At 31.0% G+C, this 19,696-nt stretch overlaps 1 protein-coding gene across 2 annotated transcripts; it reads right to left on the reverse strand.

The window, feature by feature from the left end:
• Positions 1-34: 34 nt before the first annotated feature.
• LOC112777343 (3-epi-6-deoxocathasterone 23-monooxygenase CYP90D1-like) lies at positions 35-18,366 on the reverse strand. 2 transcript variants are annotated; one of them, XM_025821697.3, is made up of 8 exons: positions 18,033-18,366; positions 4,417-4,741; positions 2,828-2,977; positions 2,095-2,340; positions 1,563-1,652; positions 921-1,106; positions 704-825; positions 35-260 (listed from the first exon to the last, which is right to left on the reverse strand). In XM_025821697.3, exons 1-8 carry the CDS (start codon positions 18,254-18,256, stop codon positions 170-172), a joined length of 1,434 nt encoding a protein of 477 aa, XP_025677482.1. In that variant the 5' UTR covers positions 18,257-18,366; the 3' UTR covers positions 35-169. The 2 variants fall into 2 exon arrangements, with proteins under 2 accessions (XP_025677482.1, XP_072084137.1); XM_072228036.1 differs by having other exon boundaries at positions 4,417-4,747.
• Between the last annotated feature and the right edge of the window lie 1,330 nt (positions 18,367-19,696).

A 19,696-nucleotide genomic window follows, 5' to 3' on the forward strand; every position in this document is an offset into this window, starting at 1 on the left:
TAGATGTGACAAGTGTTAAAATCGCTTCTATATGTAAGAATTCCTTTTTTTTTTCTCCTTTTTATATTTTATAAATTTTTTATGTATTGGTTGTGATTGAAGTTTGCTGATATGCGTAGTTCTTTCCATGGTTGGTACATTTTGAGTTTTTGGAGCAGCTCAACACTGCTCAAGATTCTACTCTCTTCACAAAGATAGGCATCTTCCTTTTCATTCTTACAGTGGGGAAGTTCACTATTGTATCTTCTTCAGCATACCATCTGCATGTCAAATTAAATTTTAAGATCACTAACAATATTTAAATGTTTTAACCTTCATTGAATGCCAATCTTTTTTGTCCATAATATCACTCAACGCTAGCATCTAACTACTTATTTCTTAGTTAAGTAGAAGTTTCAAAAAGCTGGAGTAAAGGATATTTAGACCTAGAACTCAACTTGACTCTTGTCTCTTTCTAAAAATATATGGTAACTTTTCTTGAGATTTAAGTAATAATATTCTTCACGTTTGTAAAATATAACACCTAAACACCATGGTAAACATAATACTAGCGTCTTCTAATAAATTGATGTTTACTTAATTTCACTGTCTTTTTTGGCAAAATAAATAAATAAATAATGAACTTCACGAAGCCCGGAGGTTTTTATGTAATTTATCTGTAAATAAATGGAGTATATTAAATTCTCTATATTATTGTTGTTACCTGAACTGAGTAACAAAGTGGTGTAGAAATATAGAAGCTTCAAGCCTAGCTAATTCAAGTCCAGGACACAGTCTTTGTCCACCTCCAAAAGGTGTGAAATTACAGTTGTTTAACTCTTTGTCCTGAAATTTCTTCAATGTATCATTTAAAAGCTTATAACATAAGATAAAAGCAAAGAAATTTATACAAATAAGCAAAGAGTAGAGGCTTCTCTTACTTGCCACCTCCATGGATTGAATTGATATGGGATGTCATAATTTTTTTCATCTAGATGAACCGATCTAAAATTTGCAAGAACACACCACCCTTTTGGTATTAAGTACCCTTTTATTTTAACATCTTTTGTTGCCTTTCTCATAGCACCAATTATAATATTTCCCATTCTCAAAGTTTCTGTGATAACCTATATAAGTAGAACACATAATAATTAGTTAAAAATTGTGGACTAATTTTTTTTTATTTAATTACTCTATTATTTTCTATAATTTTATTAAATTTTTAATTAGTTATTTATACTTTTTTTAAATTAAGTCTCTACACTACTTTTAATTTTATAATTAGGTCATTGTTAGTGTAAAAAATTTTAGAGTTAATTGAATATTTTTTCGCAAACGAAAGTATTCATAATTAAAAATTTAAGTATATCTTTGACCGCATGTATTTTAGAAAAAATATTTTGTTAATTTTAACACTTTTGATATAAAAATAACTAAATTACAAAATAAAAAATAGTGTAGGGATCCAATTGGAAAAAACTAAAAAGATCTAATTGAAAATTTAATAAAATTATAGAAACTAATAGAGTAATAATTAAACTCTTTTTTTTTTCTCTCTTTATGAGTAGCCATTTTTGCCTTACCAATTGAGTAAATGGCAATGATAAGTAATCGCTCCAACACAAGGTCTCCCCAAGATGATATTTCTGTTTCTTAAGCTTCATATTTTCCTCCTGAGAATCGTAAGAAAATCATACCAAGTCATTATTCAGAAAACTGTTTTTTATAGTAAGTGTTTTAACAAACTAGTATAGTAAAAGAATCTATACAATATTTTTTTAACGACTATGCTACGTATATACTAAAAGCAGCCGTCAAAGTCAGATATAGTATAAAATACATATTAGAATATAAATACACATTAAACATAAATTAAACCACACATGTATTTATATACAAATACATTAGTAACTAATTTTAGTGGCTGATTTTGGTGTACGAATAACATTTTTATTTTTTAAGTCATTTTTTCTAATTTTATATTTAATAAGAAATACACTAACTTTTAGCTAATAATTAATATATAGCCTATTATGATCATGAGTGATGAGTATACTTTAATTTAAATTGAGCAATGCTAATTATGATTTGTTGTCATTTAATTAAGAGTCATACCGTTAATTGTTGCAAAGCAGCAGGATATTCAGATAAATACTTGATAGCTAATGTGATAAGAAGTGGCACTGAGTCCTCTCCAGGAATCATCATATCTATAATGTTATGTGCTATCAAATCATCTGTTAATTCCTCAATTGAATCATTAAGAAGCACATCTAATACATCCTTTGGAACTTTGGTGATGCCACCGTTTCTTCTTTCTTGGATTATTCTTAGCACTAATTTCACCATTTTCTTTTTTGCCTGAAGACAAAAATGAATCACTATTACCCGGATTTTCTTTGACATTATTAAAGGATATTATATATAATACATTTTTATTTGTAAAAACCATACCCTAAGTTCCTTTGAAATTCAAGTTATGTGACACTAAGTATTCATATCATTTTTATATAAAATGCAACATATATATATTTTATAAATATAAAATATTTTATATATATGTTTCGGTGATTGCAGCAACTATAGTGTTTCAAAAAGTGTTACTAAAATTAAAGTAACATTTTTTATTATTAAACAACGCTTTTTAAAAAGTATTGCTTAAGCATAATCACGGTAGTCACCATAGCATAGTAATACTAAAATTTATTATATATATATATATATATATATATATATATATATATATATATATATATATATATATATACATAAGATGGGTAATACATAACAAATTAAACAGTATTATGTGTAATAACTTGTGAAAGTAACCACAAATGGATGGGCTTACTTGTAAAGATTGATGAAGTTGAGTTCCTGGTAGGTTTATGGGTAAAGACATAATGCCAGAGATGAATTCTTGAAAATATTTCCTTATAAGCTCCATCTCTTCACTTGGATCCAAATTAATCAATGCCTTCACTAATAATTGAAAGGCAATCTGGTGACAAAAAAAAAAATTGTACCTTGTAAACATGTTTGTTTGAAAAATGATGACTATCAATAATTCCATAAAGATAACTAGCTAGATTTCTTTTTGTTAACATAAATAGGACCAAAAAAAAGACAAGTACACTCAAATTATTATTAGTTTTACATATTACTAACTTTTTCTTACAACTTTCATCTTTACATACATAACCAACTTGTGTATATAGAAAATGATGCCACATACATAAAAATTAGTGAGAATGAGCATCTTTCGTTTTATGTGACGTCCTCTTTTGGGAACTCTTCTCTTTTAAGTCACCATAAAATTGAACATAAATTCCGACCTGCCGACGAAAGACATATGAACACATGCACAAAATGTTGGGTTGGGTTAAAATCCTCGTCACAAGTTATAAAAAAATGTTTTTATATAAAGATATATAATAGTTAAAAATTATTAAATAATTTTATATACTTAATTAAATTAGTTAAGATAACATATATTAATATTTTAGTTATTATCTTTACGTAAAAATCTTTTTACGTAGATAATCACTTTAAGTAATTATTAAAATTTCAAAATAAAAAAAGCAAATAATCATTCTTATTTGTAAGTTGATAAATTTATTATTTATAAAAGTTTACAACATTGAACATCAAATCGATTATTGAATTTCTTTAGACACTAATTCATTAATTTATTAGTTCAACTAGCCTAACTATAATTTAACTGGAATAATAAAATAATAAATAAATTATAAATAAATATCTTAAAATATTTTTTAAATTTAAAATTCTACATAAAATATCACCAACTAAATATAATTAATTATCAAAATATGCAAAAATTTACTATAACTTTATTAATAATTAACATAGTTATACTTCCATTAAAAATACATACATCACAACATTTTGAATTTTTTATGCATAAAAATGATAATTTAATTACTCCTATAAGATTTAAACTAATACATTGAGTAAAAAATGAGTTTAATTATAGTAAATTATTTTACACAATCATTTAATTATATCTATTTTTTAATGATTATTTATGTAATAAAAAAGTCATTTTTATCAACGTAATTATATATAAAATTGAATGTTTGTATAAAACACTTTTACAATCATAATATATTAAAATTAAATTTAATAAAAAAAATAAAATGAATATCATATATATCACACATCTTAATCCAAAAATCCTAATACAATGAATCTTCTCAAATACATAGTACTCAGTTGACTTAACTATTCACACTTGAAATTCCAATCCAAAAATTATGCACACTTGAATGTATGTATAAAATATTTTTACAATAATAGTATATTAAAATTAAATAAATTTAATTAAAAAAAATGAATCTCATATCACACATCTTACTTAGTCCAAAAATTGCCACATCTCATATTCACACTTGAAATTCCATCACAAAAATGAAAGCTAACCTTTTTTGTTTCATCTTGTATGTAAATGGGGGATTCCTCAGTCCAATTTGCCATGGATTCTTGAACATAGTTATGCATATCTGTAGTAATCTGAGCCTTGAGAATGTGAGACTTGAAGAAAGATCCAAGGAGTCCATGTATTCTCCTTTGAAGGCTTCCATTGACAAGCAAAATAGAAGACTTTCCCATTAACTCCGTCACAGACTTTGGATAAGAAGGAACAAAAAGCTTTGCATCACTTTGTAGTATGAATTTATTCACATCTGCATCTGTTGAAATTATAGTTGGACTTCCAAATATGTGTGACTTAAACACCTTCCCATATCTGCATCTTGCATGATATACAAATCTATCAATGCAAATATTGAATGGGTTCTTGAACACTTTTTCTTAATTAAGAAAAAAAAAAAAAAAACTAGTTGATTGTTGAGTAGTTGTAAATGTTCATTCAATTTCTAATGATTTTGAGGAATTGTAGGAGGAACGCTAATGCGCTTCAAAAAGAAATAAGGAATGCAACATTTATGAAAGTGAAGATTCAGTTAGTTAATTTAGATAAATTGTTTCGACCAACACTCAAGCATCAATCAATGTTGCCATGCTTGGTCATTTATAGCACTCATATCATCACCTATATTTTGACTCCCCAAAGCGGCTCACACAACCGAATAACATTTTCTGACTGTCTCATATTATTTGATTTGGTTACCTATACTCCTATATCTTTTGGCTATATTATAATCAGGCATATGTGGGATTCTGTTAGAAGCACCAAAAAGGCTAACCTGCGTTATGATATATTTTTAACAAAAATTTTTGAATACTTTAAAGTTGATCTGTTGAATGAGACAGTAGAGAACAAAGTATCCTCAATCCGAGGAGGAGGAGCGACTAAGGGAACCAAAGAGGGCAAATCTGTGGCATCAGACAGTGACCATGAGACTCGGCCAGAGTCTTCCAAAACAGTCAAATCCATCAAAGAAATTTTGGGTGAATTCTCAAACATGGCAGCATGATGATTCAATCTCACAAAGAGGCTCGCAAGCAAGCCTCTGAGAGCGAGAAAGCTTGGAAAAATTGCAAAGAAAGGGTCGGCCTGATGTTAGCAACTCTTAAGGAGGATCTTGGCGATAATAGTGAAGAAGGCGCTGAGGACTCTGCTTTTCATCTATCAGATAATTGATGACCGTTGTTTTATGTTATTTGATATTGGCATGATTAGGCTCAATCTTTCTTTTGTAGTAGCATGACTTGATACTCACTGCTTCTTGACACTTTGACTTATTTGGCATCTTATGAGTATTTTGTTATATTGCCAATGCTTTCTTGCTGCAGGTACATAATGTCCCTTTGATGACAAAAGGGAGAGAAAAGCTGAAAATTGAAATATGAAAAACAGGAGAGAAAATAGAAAATAGGGATGAAATTTTTTGTTGAAAATTCATGATCACCCTTGTTATATTTGGTGCTTGATGATAGCTTGATGATAATATTGAAATTGCATTGTGTTTGCAGATACTATTTAATAATGATTTGACAATGCATTTGTTTTATGAAGAATGGTTGATAATTAACCGTGATGAATGTATATGCATGATTAAAACTCTGTTTAATCTTGGTTAATATGCTTAATTTTTTGGCAGTTGCTTTAAACTATGGAAAGCATAAAAACTGCCATGTTTTGACTATATGTGCTTCAAATATTTTTCTTATCATAATAATGCTCTGATATCTTACTTAGAAAAATATTTGAATAAATTTTCTTGTTGATTGGTGTGTGTAAAAGATTGAGCAGTAAATCAGTTTATGATATCAAATGAGTTTTGATTATCAATTTAAAACTGCTCATAAATCAAGCATTTAGCATCACATAATATGCTAAATAATGTTATTTTTGAAGCTTAATTAAAATGTTACAGGTTAGTGCTTTTCTTGGTAAAATAAGCATACATTAAGGGGGAGCTATGTGACATTTAGAAAGGGAGAAAAATTCAAATTCAAAGGGAGTATTCTTTACTCAACCTTTAAATTTCTTTCCATTTTAATTTTAATAATGTTTGTCATCAAGGGGGAGATTGATGAGTTTGGAAAACTCCTATTTAATTTTGATGATGAACAAACATTGTTGAAATATTTAATTACAAAATTATTAATTTGATCTTAATTCACATTTGCTTAATTAATAATTTTGTTGTGCAGATTTTGAGATGGGCCGAAAATGAAATTCTGGTTTAAGCCCAATTGTGTCAAATAATAAGCCTTGCTATATGTTTCTCATGCTATGAGGCTGAATTATTAATTGGGCCAGAATGAATATTATTGGTGCAAGCCCAAATAAATGCTTTCTTATGTGCTCAATGCATGATTCGAAAAAAATTCATCAGGAAAGCAAATGTTACTAAATGGGCCAGATTAAATTACAATGCTACAAAGCCCAATATTATTGTTGATGAATGCTTCCAAACTTGGTCCGAAACCAAGATGAAGAGAAAGCTAATATATGGCTTCTAGCTTCCAACGGAATCCACTTCTAGTGGAATTCAAATTTTGTTAAAATGAAGTTATTACATGCATTGAAAACATGAGAGAGAATGTGACATTGATTTGATTGAAGGCATCAATGCTACACGCCACTCTAAGGGAAGTAAAAGCAACTTTTACCAACTAATTGGTTTATTACATTGAATTGCTTTTTCTTCCAAGTTGTTTATTCTCTCTCATCTCCTTCTTCTTCTTCGGTCATTATCCAGGAAACAATGGAAGCTATGCTCATCTACCAAGAAAAAGAAGAAGCTGCATGCATCAAGACCATCAAGCTAATGATGGCAAGAAAACATACTAAAATAAAAATGAGCTGTAACTAAAATATTCACCAAATATGGTTAGATTTGGTGAAGTAATCTTGAGCTCTTCAAGCTCAAAAAAGGAAGATGAAGATTCGGCCAGCAAGGGAGATTCTTGAAGCATGGCTTGTCTTTGATTCTGCTCAACCACCACAGGAAGTAGCTAGAGTGGCGAAGTGATGGTTGAGGCAGAGATTGAAGCAGATGAAGTCATCATCATCATGAAGCATCAAGGGCCAGAAATCCATCTTGGAGAGCAAGCCAAGGATGGAGAGCTCGGATTGATGAAGGGTGATGATCAAGAAAGGACTAGAGGTAATTGCATGTTGGGTTTTGCATGGTTATCTCTTCTCTCTCTATGTGGCCGAACCTGTTCTGTTTGTTGAAGGAGGAAGAAGTTGGTTCGGTTGTTGGCTTCAATAAGTGGAGGCTTCCCTCGTCTATAATAAGGGTGAACAACCACTGTTTGAAGCAAGGAGTAAGATTTGAGAGTGCAAGGCACAGAATTCTCAGAGCTACCTGAGCTAACAGTTTTCTCTTCTCCTTCAATGTATTCTGTTTTGTATTTTTCTGTTTAATTTTGTCATGTCTTGAGTCTCATGGAAAAAGGCAAACAGTGAGGTTTGTATGAAAAAGCCATAGAGCGGAAAAAGGCAGAGAGTGCAAAATTAAAAGAAAAAGCCATAGATGTCTTAGAGTTCCTTTGTTCATCTATGTTGTGTTTCATGATTCTGTGGGAATCCCCTTGTAAGTTGGGTTAGCACTTTACAGTTTGTAATCAGATTGATTATAGTGAAATTCCATCATGTTTGTGATGGAGACTGGATGTAGGCTGCATTGTACTTAGCAGCTGAACCAGGATATATCTGGGTGTAATCTTCTACTCTCCTCTTCTACATTTCTGTTTCTACTGCACAGGAGCAAAAACCAAAAGTATCTCGTGCCAAGTGACGAGACAAAAAGAAAAGTCTCGTGACTAGGGACGAGACAAAAGAAAAAGTCTCGTGTAAAGTGATGAGCAAAAACCAGAAAAGTCTCCTCTAAGTCAAGCAAGGGTTATCAAGCAAAAAGGGGGCTAAGATTCAACCCCCCTTTCTCTTAGCCACTGAAACCATCAATCTTCTTATCTTATCTTATCTTTACTTTTATCTTTCGTTAACAATGCTTTATATATATTTAGTTTTACCTTCGTAATTCAATCGATCAATAAAAATTTCTTCATTTTTTCTTTTGTTTTCCTATTCTTTCACTCACATATATAAATAAGATTGGCACCCTTACTTCTCAACATAACGAAATGGAGGTTCAAAATAATGCAATGGTGGTCACAACTGTGAAGTTCACATGGACCGTCAACAACTACTCTAACGCTACTCTCAAACATTCTTCGCTGGTCCTCATCCCTGGTACGGTGCTTGCAATATTGAATTAATTCCTACATATGTTAATTTTGGGGTTGTTTTAATTTTTTTGAATTATGTTTAGGAGGATAGTTATATTTCCAGAATTTGATGACAACAACGTAGAAAAGGACAAGTATGAGGACGATTTATTTAAGCTCGAACTGGAAGACGATTGTGCATGTTTGTCAATTTATTTGGCTGCTCTGGATTCTGTTAATCTTCCTGATGAATGGTTCCGATTCAAACATTCAAGCTTCAAGTTGTCCTTAATTAATCAGTATGATAAAAAAAAATGACAAGAACAATGACAAATGGTAAGTTAGTTACCAACAATTTTCTTTTTATTTTATCTTATATTTAAATTAACACTAATCAATTCTTTATTTTCATAGTAAAATTATTAACCCCCTATTATTTCCGAAAGTTAAGACGTATATATATATGAACATTATCATCCATAACCATCCATCATTCCATCCTGCATGCTTTCATCTCTTCATATAACTATTTATATAGTGTATTAATATTATTAAGGCCATGTTTATCGGAAAGTGTAAAAATCTTGTATAAATTTAGTTCTGTCAATTTTTCAGATGATTTTACCGTCAACTTAAACGATAGCAATGCTACAATTGGTTGTTCATCGTTCATGGATATCGACAAATTTCTTCACCCTGAAAAGGGGTTTCTTGTAAACGACACATGCATCATTGTTGCCGAAGTTTATCTCAATGATAATAATGCTTCATTTGATAGTACGTTAGTAAGTTTCAAGGGATTATGCAAAACGAAGAAAGATTATGTTCAACTACTAGAGAAATCATGTTCAAAGTACCCTTTATGACAAGTCATTTTAGCCTAGTTTTACTAGCCTTTTTCTTTTATTTTCAATTGATTTATGCACTTTCTTGAGCCATAAGCAAGCCAATTGGGTAGATTTTCATGCTTCCTTTGATTTAATCAACCATAGATGAATTAATGCAATTTCATGAGGTTTTATGCTATAATTGTCACATATTATGAAAGAATGAATATCTCATGATTTTGAGCATAGCTTTGATGTGTTTGGTTTATTAATGATAGGTGAAGAAAGCTTGGAGAAAGGTTGAAGCAAGAAGGAATGGCTAGGAGGAAGAGAGGACAAAAAGTTTGAGCAAAAGTTTGCCTCAAACTTTAGCTCAAACTTTTGGAATAAGTGAAAACGAACCAGGGAGCAAAAAAGCTTGACCAAAAGTTTGCCTCAAACTTTTGTGCAAACTTTTGGGCAAAAAGCTTGACCAAAAGTTTGCCTCAAACTTTTTGGCAAACTTTTGGCATCACAAATCAACACCCTGGAGAGCAAAAGTTTGCCCCAACGTTTGCCTCAAACTTTTTGGCAAACGTTGGCGCCATGAGTGTGCAAGGGGGAGCCAACGTTTGAGCAAAAGTTTGACCCCAAACTTTAGCTCAAACGTTGGTAGCAGCAAAATGGGGTGGCTGATATGAAAAGTTTGAGTAAAAGTTTGCCTCAAACTTTTACTCAAACTTTTACTCAAGCTTACATGATTCCAAACCCGGTTCACTTCGGTTCTTCTCCAAACTCCAAGAGCAATCAACCAAGGCCTCTATCAACCCAATTCCATCAAGAGCAAAGGCCCAATTGAAGGCTTGAAGACCATTTGAAGAAAGTGTATAAATAGCATAGGATTTAAGTTTTTGGAGAGCCTTTCTTTTCGGTTTTGATTAGTACACTTAGTAGAGAGCTCACTTTACATTTTTTGGCATTGTTGTTTGAATTCAAGGGAATTTGGGAGGAGAATTGATCTCTCTTCTTCCTTGTTCTTGCCCAGCACTCTTTACTTTTCTTGTCTTAGATCTTGGGTTGGAGAATTGAAGGAAATCTGTTTCAATCTCATCCTGAGATCTCTCTGTTTTATTTTACTGCATATTTGAATTTCCATTTTGGTTAATTGCTTCTGTCTTCTACTTTCTCTGCAATTTACAATTTACAATTCCTTTGCAATTGTTCTTGTTGGATCTAGGAAGGCATTGAGATCTAGACTTGGTTATCTAGTCTCTTGGGTCCTGAGATCTGAATCATCATTTTACATTCTCTGTTTACTGCTTTCAAGCTCATTTACATTTCTGTTTCAAGATCCGATTCAATCCAATTCATCTTCCACTCTTATGCTTGTTGCAATTTTACTTTTCCTTGTTTAATTTCTGCAAATCCAACTCCCAATTCCCTTTACAATTCAAGCCATTTACATTTCTTGCACTTTAAGATTCTGCAATTTACATTTCTTACGTTCTAAGTTTCTGCCATTTAATTTCTTGTTCTTTAAGATTCAGCACTTTAAATTTCAGTTCTCTTTAAATTCAATGCAATTTACCCATTCCCTTTATTTTCCATGCAATTTAAATTCTGCAAATCACAAATCTCTCAACCAAATCTTGATTCGCTTGACTAAATCAACCACTAAAATAAAATTGCTCAATCCTTCAATCCCTGTGGGATCGACCTCACTCCCGTGAGTTTTTATTACTTGATGCGACCTGGTGCACTTGCCGGTGAGTTTTGTGTCGGATCGTTTTCCGCACATCAAGTTTTTGGCGCCGTTGCCGGAGATTGATTAGATTGACAATGATTAAGTAAGGTGGTGGTTTAGATTAAGCACTTTTTCTTTATTTTTGTTAATTTCTAACTTGCACACTAACTGTTTGAGACTTTGTCTCTACTAACTTTCACTGCACTCAAGCTACAGAGTGCTCTGTGTATCTTTGCTGTTTTGGTTGTATGACATGAACCAGGAGAGAGTTTTCCACTTCTGGAATTTCTGAAGAAGTACATCAAAAAAAAAATGGAGGAGACCGGAAGGAAGTCCATGGTGAGAGGAGAAAATCAAAGGCAACAAGATTTTCAACCTCCATGATCAAAGAATGGAGGATGTCAAGCTAATGACAATAAAGAAGCGCTTGTTGGGAGGCAACCCAACCTGAGGTAGTTTTCTTTTCATAACTATTTCAATAAAAAGGTTAATTAGTTTTATCTATATTGCAAGAAGCTAAGTTTGGTGTTGCACACCAAAACAATCTAAGGGAGAATGAAGGATTCTAAGTTTGGTGTTCCACCAAAATTTCATCATTAAACACATTCTCACTCTCTGCATACTGCTAGCTTCAAGCATATTGGATGAACTAGTTAACTATTTCGCTGTTTCTTAGTTTTCAGTTTTATTGCTTTTAAAAAAAAAAGAAGAAAAAAAAGAAAAAAATTTCACACATGGTTAAATTTGATGCATGAAAACCATTGGCAAGGTACTAAGTTTGGTGTTCTCACACCAAAGTAAGTTCAAAGGCCCACAAATAAATCATGCAGACTAACCATTGTTTCTAAGTGCTTGGGGAACAAGCAACTTTCAATATCACTGCAGAGTACCATACAAACTTTTGGAGAGATTAAGCATCATCAACCAAAGAGATGAAAGAGGAATGTGTGGATCAGTGATGATGGTAATGAGGAGTAAAGCAAGCGAACGCCAAAAGGTTGTATTGTTAAGTGATTATCTTACAACAAACACTGCTATGATTGAGAGTGGTTTTGTTTCCCTGATTATCTGTCTGTTTAGTATAGTTTTTTTTCTGAAATTCAATAAGCAAGATGCTTGATCATTCACAACATTTTTCTCTTCAAAACTTGTTTGCACTCAATATTCAAAAAATGCATCACATGAAAGTTCTTTGAAAAGAAGGATTGAGGAATTAAACAATTTTGAGGCAAGCAAAAGATTAGGAGAAGTGGCGGTTCTAGTTGTATGATTATGTATTGAGGTTGCATGCTTATGAAAACTTGCATGGGAGCTCATAGGCAGGATATGAAGTTCAAAGAAGTATTGTGGAGATTCTCAAAAATTTATTGATTCAAGAAGCAGCAAACAAAACAAAAGAAAAGAAAGAAAATACAAAAACATAAAGAACATGGCCCAAGGCTCTGAGCATCAATTACTAGCCAGAAAAAGAAAGAAGAAACAAAACTCAAAGAGTTGTTAGCCTAGTAAATGCTTGTGGTTGAGTTGTGTCAAAGAAAGAGGCTTGAGCAAGTAAATCCTTAGAGGTGCTTTAACACCTAATACCTTAAAACCAACTGGTTTAGGAGTATTGGTTGAAAGCTTATCTAAAGAGCCGCTTTGAGACATGACACTTAGAGTCAAGGCCAAAGCAAAGAAACTATAAGCTGCTTCAAGGTGATTACATATAAAGAGATCTCCATGATACCATTTGGATGAAAATCCTAAGATCTAAGACTCCCAATATGTGAGGACTAGTGAGCACTGAAGCCCTTGCATGAGCATATGATTTAGAGTTCACCCCACTGTTACTTAATCACTTCACTCACAGGACTTTACAAGTTGTTCTTCAATCCGTCTTAATTGAAAGAACCTCTGAGCATAATTCGTTTCTTGCTTGGGGACAAGCAAGCTTTAAGTTTGGTGTTGTGATGACAAGTCATCTTAGCCTAGTTTCACTAGCCTTTTTCTTTTATTTTCAATTGATTTATGCACTTTCTTGAGCCATAAGCAAGCCAATTGGGTAGATTTTCATGCTTCCTTTGATTTAATCAACCATAGATGAATTAATACAATTTCATGAGGTTTTATGCTATAATTGTCACATATTATGAAAGAATGAATATCTCATGATTTTGAGCATAGCTTTGATGTGTTTGGTTTATTAATGATAGGTGAAGAAAGCTTGGAGAAAGGTTGAAGCAAGAAGGAATGGCTAGAAGGAAGAGAGGACAAAAAGTTTGAGCAAAAGTTTGCCTCAAACTTTAGCTCAAACTTTTGGAATAAGTGAAAATGAACCAGGGAGCAAAAAAGCTTGACCAAAAGTTTGCCTCAAACTTTTGTGCAAACTTTTGGGCAAAAAGCTTGACCAAAAGTTTGCCTCAAACTTTTTGGCAAACTTTTGGCATCACAAATCAACACCCTGGAGAGCAAAAGTTTGCCCCAACGTTTGCCTCAAACTTTTTGGCAAACGTTGGCGCCATGAGTGTGCAAGGGGGAGCCAACGTTTGAGCAAAAGTTTGACCCCAAACTTTAGCTCAAACGTTGGTAGCAGCAAAATGGGGTGGCTGATATGAAAAGTTTGAGTAAAAGTTTGCCTCAAACTTTTACTCAAACTTTTACTCAAGCTTACATGATTCCAAACCCGGTTCACTTCGGTTCTTCTCCAAACTCTAAGAGCAATCAACCAAGGCCTCTATCAACCCAATTCCATCAAGAGCAAAGGCCCAATTGAAGGCTTGAAGACCATTTGAAGAAAGTGTATAAATAGCATAGGATTTAAGTTTTTGGAGAGCCTTTCTTTTCGGTTTTGATGAGTACACTTAGTAGAGAGCTCACTTTACATTTTTTGGCATTGTTGTTTGAATTCAAGGGAATTTGGGAGGAGAATTGATCTCTCTTCTTCCTTGTTCTTGCCCAGCACTCCTTACTTTTCTTGTCTTGGATCTTGGGTTGGAGAATTGAAGAAAATCTGTTTCAATCTCATCCTGAGATCTCTCTGTTTCATTTTACTGCATATTTGAATTTCCATTTTGGTTAATTGCTTCTGTCTTCTACTTTCTCTGTAATTTACAATTTACAATTCCTTTGCAATTGTTCTTGTTGGATCTAGGAAGGCATTGAGATCTAGACTTGGTTATCTAGTCTCTTGGGTCCTGAGATCTGAATCATCATTTTACATTCTCTGTTTACTGCTTTCAAGCTCATTTACATTTCTGTTTCAAGATCCGATTCAATCCAATTCATCTTCCACTCTTATGCTTGTTGCAATTTTACTTTTCCTTGTTTAATTTCTGCAAATCCAACTCCCAATTCCCTTTACAATTCAAGCCATTTACATTTCTTGCACTTTAAGATTCTGCAATTTACATTTCTTACGTTCTAAGTTTCTGCCATTTAATTTCTTGTTCTTTAAGATTCAGCACTTTAAATTTCAGTTCTCTTTAAATTCAATGCAATTTACCCATTCCCTTTATTTTCCATGCAATTTAAATTCTGCAAATCACAAATCTCTCAACCAAATCTTGATTCGCTTGACTAAATCAACCACTAAACTAAAATTGCTCAATCCTTCAATCCCTGTGGGATCGACCTCACTCCCATGAGTTTTTATTACTTGATGCGACCCGGTGCATTTGCCGGTGAGTTTTGTGTCGGATCGTTTTCCGCACATCAACCCTTCTCTTATTGAAAGCCATAGAAAGAGAAAAAGGAGCCAAAGGTTCAATCAACTTTCATTCACAACATTACTCTTGCATTTTCTAAAGACTAAGAAAGTAAAGGACATGAAGAGTGATCATGCTTATATGGAGTTACAAGATTTATGGGAAGAAGTTGAGATTAGATTTGATGATTTGAGTTGGTTGGAGTCACATGTTAAATCTGCTTTGAGCTATTTTAAGAATGCAGCCAAGGTAAAAAAGCTTAAGGGGGTGTGTAGTTCAAGTATTACTTTGTTACTAAGATTCCATTCTCATGGGAATCAAATATACCTAGGGAGAAGGTGGGAATTGAAATGATGGTATTTTGATTCTCTGGAATCAAACTTGTTTAGGAATAGCTTTTCAAATTTTGAACCAAACATGAAAATATGATATTCTCATCTTAAAATTCCTAGGAATTATTTATAATTCCCCCAACCACACACGCCCTAAGGCTAATGTGGTTGATTTAGAAGAAAAAGCCAAGACCCTGAAAGCAAAAGCAGAGGTAATTGCTATAGATGCTAATCTTGAAACAACAAAAAAAGAATTGGCAAAGGCTGAAGAAGGCTTTGTAGCAAGAGATTTGGATGATCGATTAGGATATGGAATAATACCCTACATCCTAATTAGATTAAGATTATATATAAATATATTTTTGTATTTTACTTACTAGCTAGATCTCTATAATTCTATGAAATCCATAACACTAATGTCTCTAGAATTTTATAATAATTCTATTATTTAGTATTCTACTTTTGTCAATTATAAAATGTTTGGTAGAGTAACTTGTATGCTTTATTATGATCACTAATTTTTGTATTTTTTCTTTTTTTTATTACATTATAATTAATTAAGAAATTTTTTTCCCTTTAACTTTGCTTTTTCAAATAACTTTGTAAGCATTTTGTAGTGATGATGAAAATAAACAAGTCCATTGTATAGATGTAGATTATTAAACTAAGTTTAATTTTAACACTATTGTACTATCATTTTAAATAATGAGTGACTACTTTTTTTTATTTATAAGAGTCCAAATAATTCTATAGATAGATAGAACTATACATAAACTAAAAATAACAAAAAAAATTTTCAGTTTGAAAATAAAAAATTGTCAGAAAAAAAATTGGGAATTTCTTTTATAGACCGATTCAAAGGTGTACCCTAAAATAATGAAAGTAGATACCAATTCTTTTGATATGATTAAAAAAAATAAAAAGCTCCTTATAAGAAAAAAAAAAGTAACTGTGGGGTAAAAAAAATGAAAATAGATTTTTTTTCTTAAAAAAAAATTAGTTCCATTAATGTTGTAAAGTAGCATGATATATAAGATTTTTATATCTTTTATTCCTTTTATATAATCAATTGATATTAAAAAAAATGGATAACATCTTAAAAATACAATACACACATGACGAATTCTGATCATTACGTGCATGTTTGAGCGCCATTATTTTGTTAAAAAAAGATCTTTTTTCAATGAAAAAAGATCTTTTTTTATTTTTTAACGTGTTTGGCAAATTTCTAGTAGTAAAAGTAAAAGCACTAGTAAAATAAAAAAAAGATCTTTTTTGAGAAGCTGTAATTTACATCTTTTTTTAAAAGATTTTTTTTCCTTAAAAAAAAGATGTTTTTCGTGTAATAAATGAACAAAAAAGTACTTTTATATTGTTATACCCAAACATAATTGATAGATAAAAAGATCTTTTTACATGAGATATCCAAACATAAAATTACTTTTACTTCTCTATAAGATCTTTTAAAAAAAGATAACTCGAAAAAAGATCTTTTATCAAAAGTTCACCCAAACAAGCCCTATATCTTAGTATATAAGGATATTATACCTTTTTTTGGTAATGAAAACTACAACCATAGCACCAAATAGAAATTAAAAAGTGAAGCCCATAAGCTACGGTCCAAATGGCGTAATTCTTCTTTCTCACTTAAAAATTTTTAGGTACGAGCCGCATTCTTAATTCTAAAAAAAAAAATAATTAAAAAGTGAAAAAACAGAGCTTTGAGGGGTAAAACCGTAACAGAATAAAAAATGATTGCAAAAGAATTCGTGGAAACTCATCAAAGGATTCTGCAAAGCAAGCGGGTAAAAACTAAAAACCAGAGCTTTGAGGATTGCATAGAGGGAAACAAAAACAGAGCTTTCAACAAGCATCAAAGAAGAGAATTTACTATTTACCACTTACCAAGTTTTCATCTTTCTCGGGTAAACCTCTTTCTCTCAATCAACCTATCATCTTATGTTATCTTATTATTCTATAACGTCTGTATCATTGACATTTCACCAATGGACAATGGTTAATGATTTAGGGCTAAATTTTTATTTTTGTTATTTTTTATTTTTTTTTTTTTATTCTTATCGGTGAGACCCGTCAGATTTTTTTTTTTATCATTCTTATTGAATATATAGAAAGAGTTTGAGTTTATTACATATAGTTGTTAGCTTAGAATTCTCAATTCTTCAAACACATTTGCATGTTATCTCTTATCTGGTTATGAACTTTACGTGAAGTTATTTGCAGTTGAGTTTTCACCTTATAAAAATTAATCAATAAAAAAATAAACAAATAATAAAATAAGCTAAATTTTAAATTTTGAATCCTAAATTATAAATCTAAACTATATCCATGACATTTGTTTCAGAAAAAAAGAATCTAAACTAAAGGAGATGATCATAAAGTTTTGAACTGAATTAAACGAATTACTACTAATAGAATTCATAATGAAGTGATAAAACTTATAAAGTCAAAATTATTATTTTTGAATTATTTTATTTTTTCAAGAAAAAAATCTAAAATAGCTCTGGATAATTACCTCGAAAGACAACGAGGTCTCTAACAAAAAAAAACTCAACTCGATCTCTTACAATTACCTCGAAAGAACAACGAGATTTCTATGCCAAAAAAAGTCAATGTTATTTTTTTTTGCACAGTGTTAATCAATCCCAAAATTTTGACCTCGTTATCTTTTCGAGATAATTGTCAGGGACGGAATAGGATATTCAGGCACAAGTTTAATTTCTTGGACTAGTCAAATTAATAATAATAGAACCCTAATATAGAGAGCAATGAAACTACCACATGATGGAACCAATGTGGAAGAACTTACAAGTGGCGGCGCTTATCGACGAAGGTCTCAGGGTGATGAGAATAAGCAGAAGAAACAAATTGAATGGTTTCTCCAATAAGTGGCCATCCAAGACTCCCTAATAATGGAACCTCATCATCATCTCTCTCTTTTGATTTCACCTTCTTATTATTACTCCTCCTCTTGTAGAAGAAGAAGATCAAAAATGGTGTTATCGCAAACACAATCCAAAAATTGTTATCCATTATTATTATGTGTTGCACTTTAAACTTCCAAGCTTACTATTATGTGATACAAATTGCTAGCTTTGTCTTAAATATGGATAATTATAATAATAAATAATTAAATATGCATGGTGGCTACAATGTTTTTGTTAATGAAAGAATTGAGCAACGTGCATGCGTGTATAAGAGTGCAAGATATGTAGAGGTCAGAGAGGTTTTTGTTTGTGATGTCTTAACTAATTTTTTAGCATTAACGACAAATATAATATTTGTATTTACAAAAATAATATATCCATCCTAACTACTATAATATTTAAATTATTACTTTGTTTAGAAATTATATGTATTCAGAAAAGCATCACGTTCAAATAGACAGCATATTTGAATATAAAAATATGTTGAAGATATGTATATTTATAAATTTGGATGACCAATAATATAATAAATATATGTAGAAATAAATATGTCTACTGGCTAAGTTGACGTGATCTTAATCCAATGAGTTATAGCTTAAATAGCATAATCTTTCCATACTCAATTAAGAAATTACGGATTCGAGTCTTCTATCTTTTGTAAAAAAAAAAAAGTTGACGTGATCTTTTTTTTTTTTAAAAAGAGAAACGTGAGATATTGGCATAAGTTTTGTTGGGAGAAGTCTCAACAAATTTTGAGCATCACGTATAATAATATTTTGGTAAAAAAATTTTAGCAAAATCAGTTAAATTATTTAACGATTTTTAACTATTAATTTTATATAAAATTAGCTGTATTTAAGTTTTAACATAATATTTTTATACATGCATTTGCATTGAGAAAAGCATGGTATATATCTAATATCTATCCCCCCCCTCTCTATATATATATATAGAATATATATTTGAATCCAATTTTTTCTAATCTATGTGTTAAAAATTAACATATATAAAATTATGTGAAAGTTTTTATAATTAAGGAATGTTAAATTTGCCAAATAAAGTGAAAGAACAATAAGCTTTTCTGTATGGAAGAAAAAAAAATGTCAGGAGAATGATGAAATACTAACTTTATTTCATACATGTTTTGTTTTGCTTATTAGTTTGACGATTTGTTTCATATCTTTTATAAAGTCCTATAGAGTTAATTAAAGAATATTAGAGGTGCCGACCGAAAGGCATGATTATATTGTTTTTATATATTAGCACATTGAATTAAGGCACTATAGCAGTTGCCATCATGTGAAACTCATCAATGACTCCAATCACATTCATTCATCCATCATCATCCTCATCTCCTTATTTATAAAAAATTAAAAACTTCTTTATTTATTTCTATTTAAAATTAAGTTTAAGTTAGTATATTATATACGGTGTGTTATTTGTATTTTATAAACCCTGTTAAATTAGTAAATAATTAGTCAATAAATTAAATTTTAAAAAAGAAATTAGAAATGTGAATATTATATTAAATTAGGATAGAACTCAT

This window comes from Arachis hypogaea, chromosome 19, assembly GCF_003086295.3.
Source record: "Arachis hypogaea cultivar Tifrunner chromosome 19, arahy.Tifrunner.gnm2.J5K5, whole genome shotgun sequence".
Taxonomy (NCBI): Eukaryota; Viridiplantae; Streptophyta; class Magnoliopsida; order Fabales; family Fabaceae; genus Arachis; species Arachis hypogaea.

Excerpts from the sequence above, each read along its gene's own strand:
- LOC112777343 (XM_072228036.1), bottom strand. The coding sequence starts at position 18,256 with ATGGATAACAATTTTTGGATTGTGTTTGCGATAACACCATTTTTGATC. Across the intron at positions 2,978-4,416 it reads TACAAGATGAAACAAAAAAG|ATTGCCTTTCAATTATTAGT; the intron begins GTTAGCTTTCAT and ends TTTTGTCACCAG. Across the intron at positions 2,341-2,827 it reads AACTTCATCAATCTTTACAA|GCAAAAAAGAAAATGGTGAA; the intron begins GTAAGCCCATCC and ends TTTTGTCTTCAG.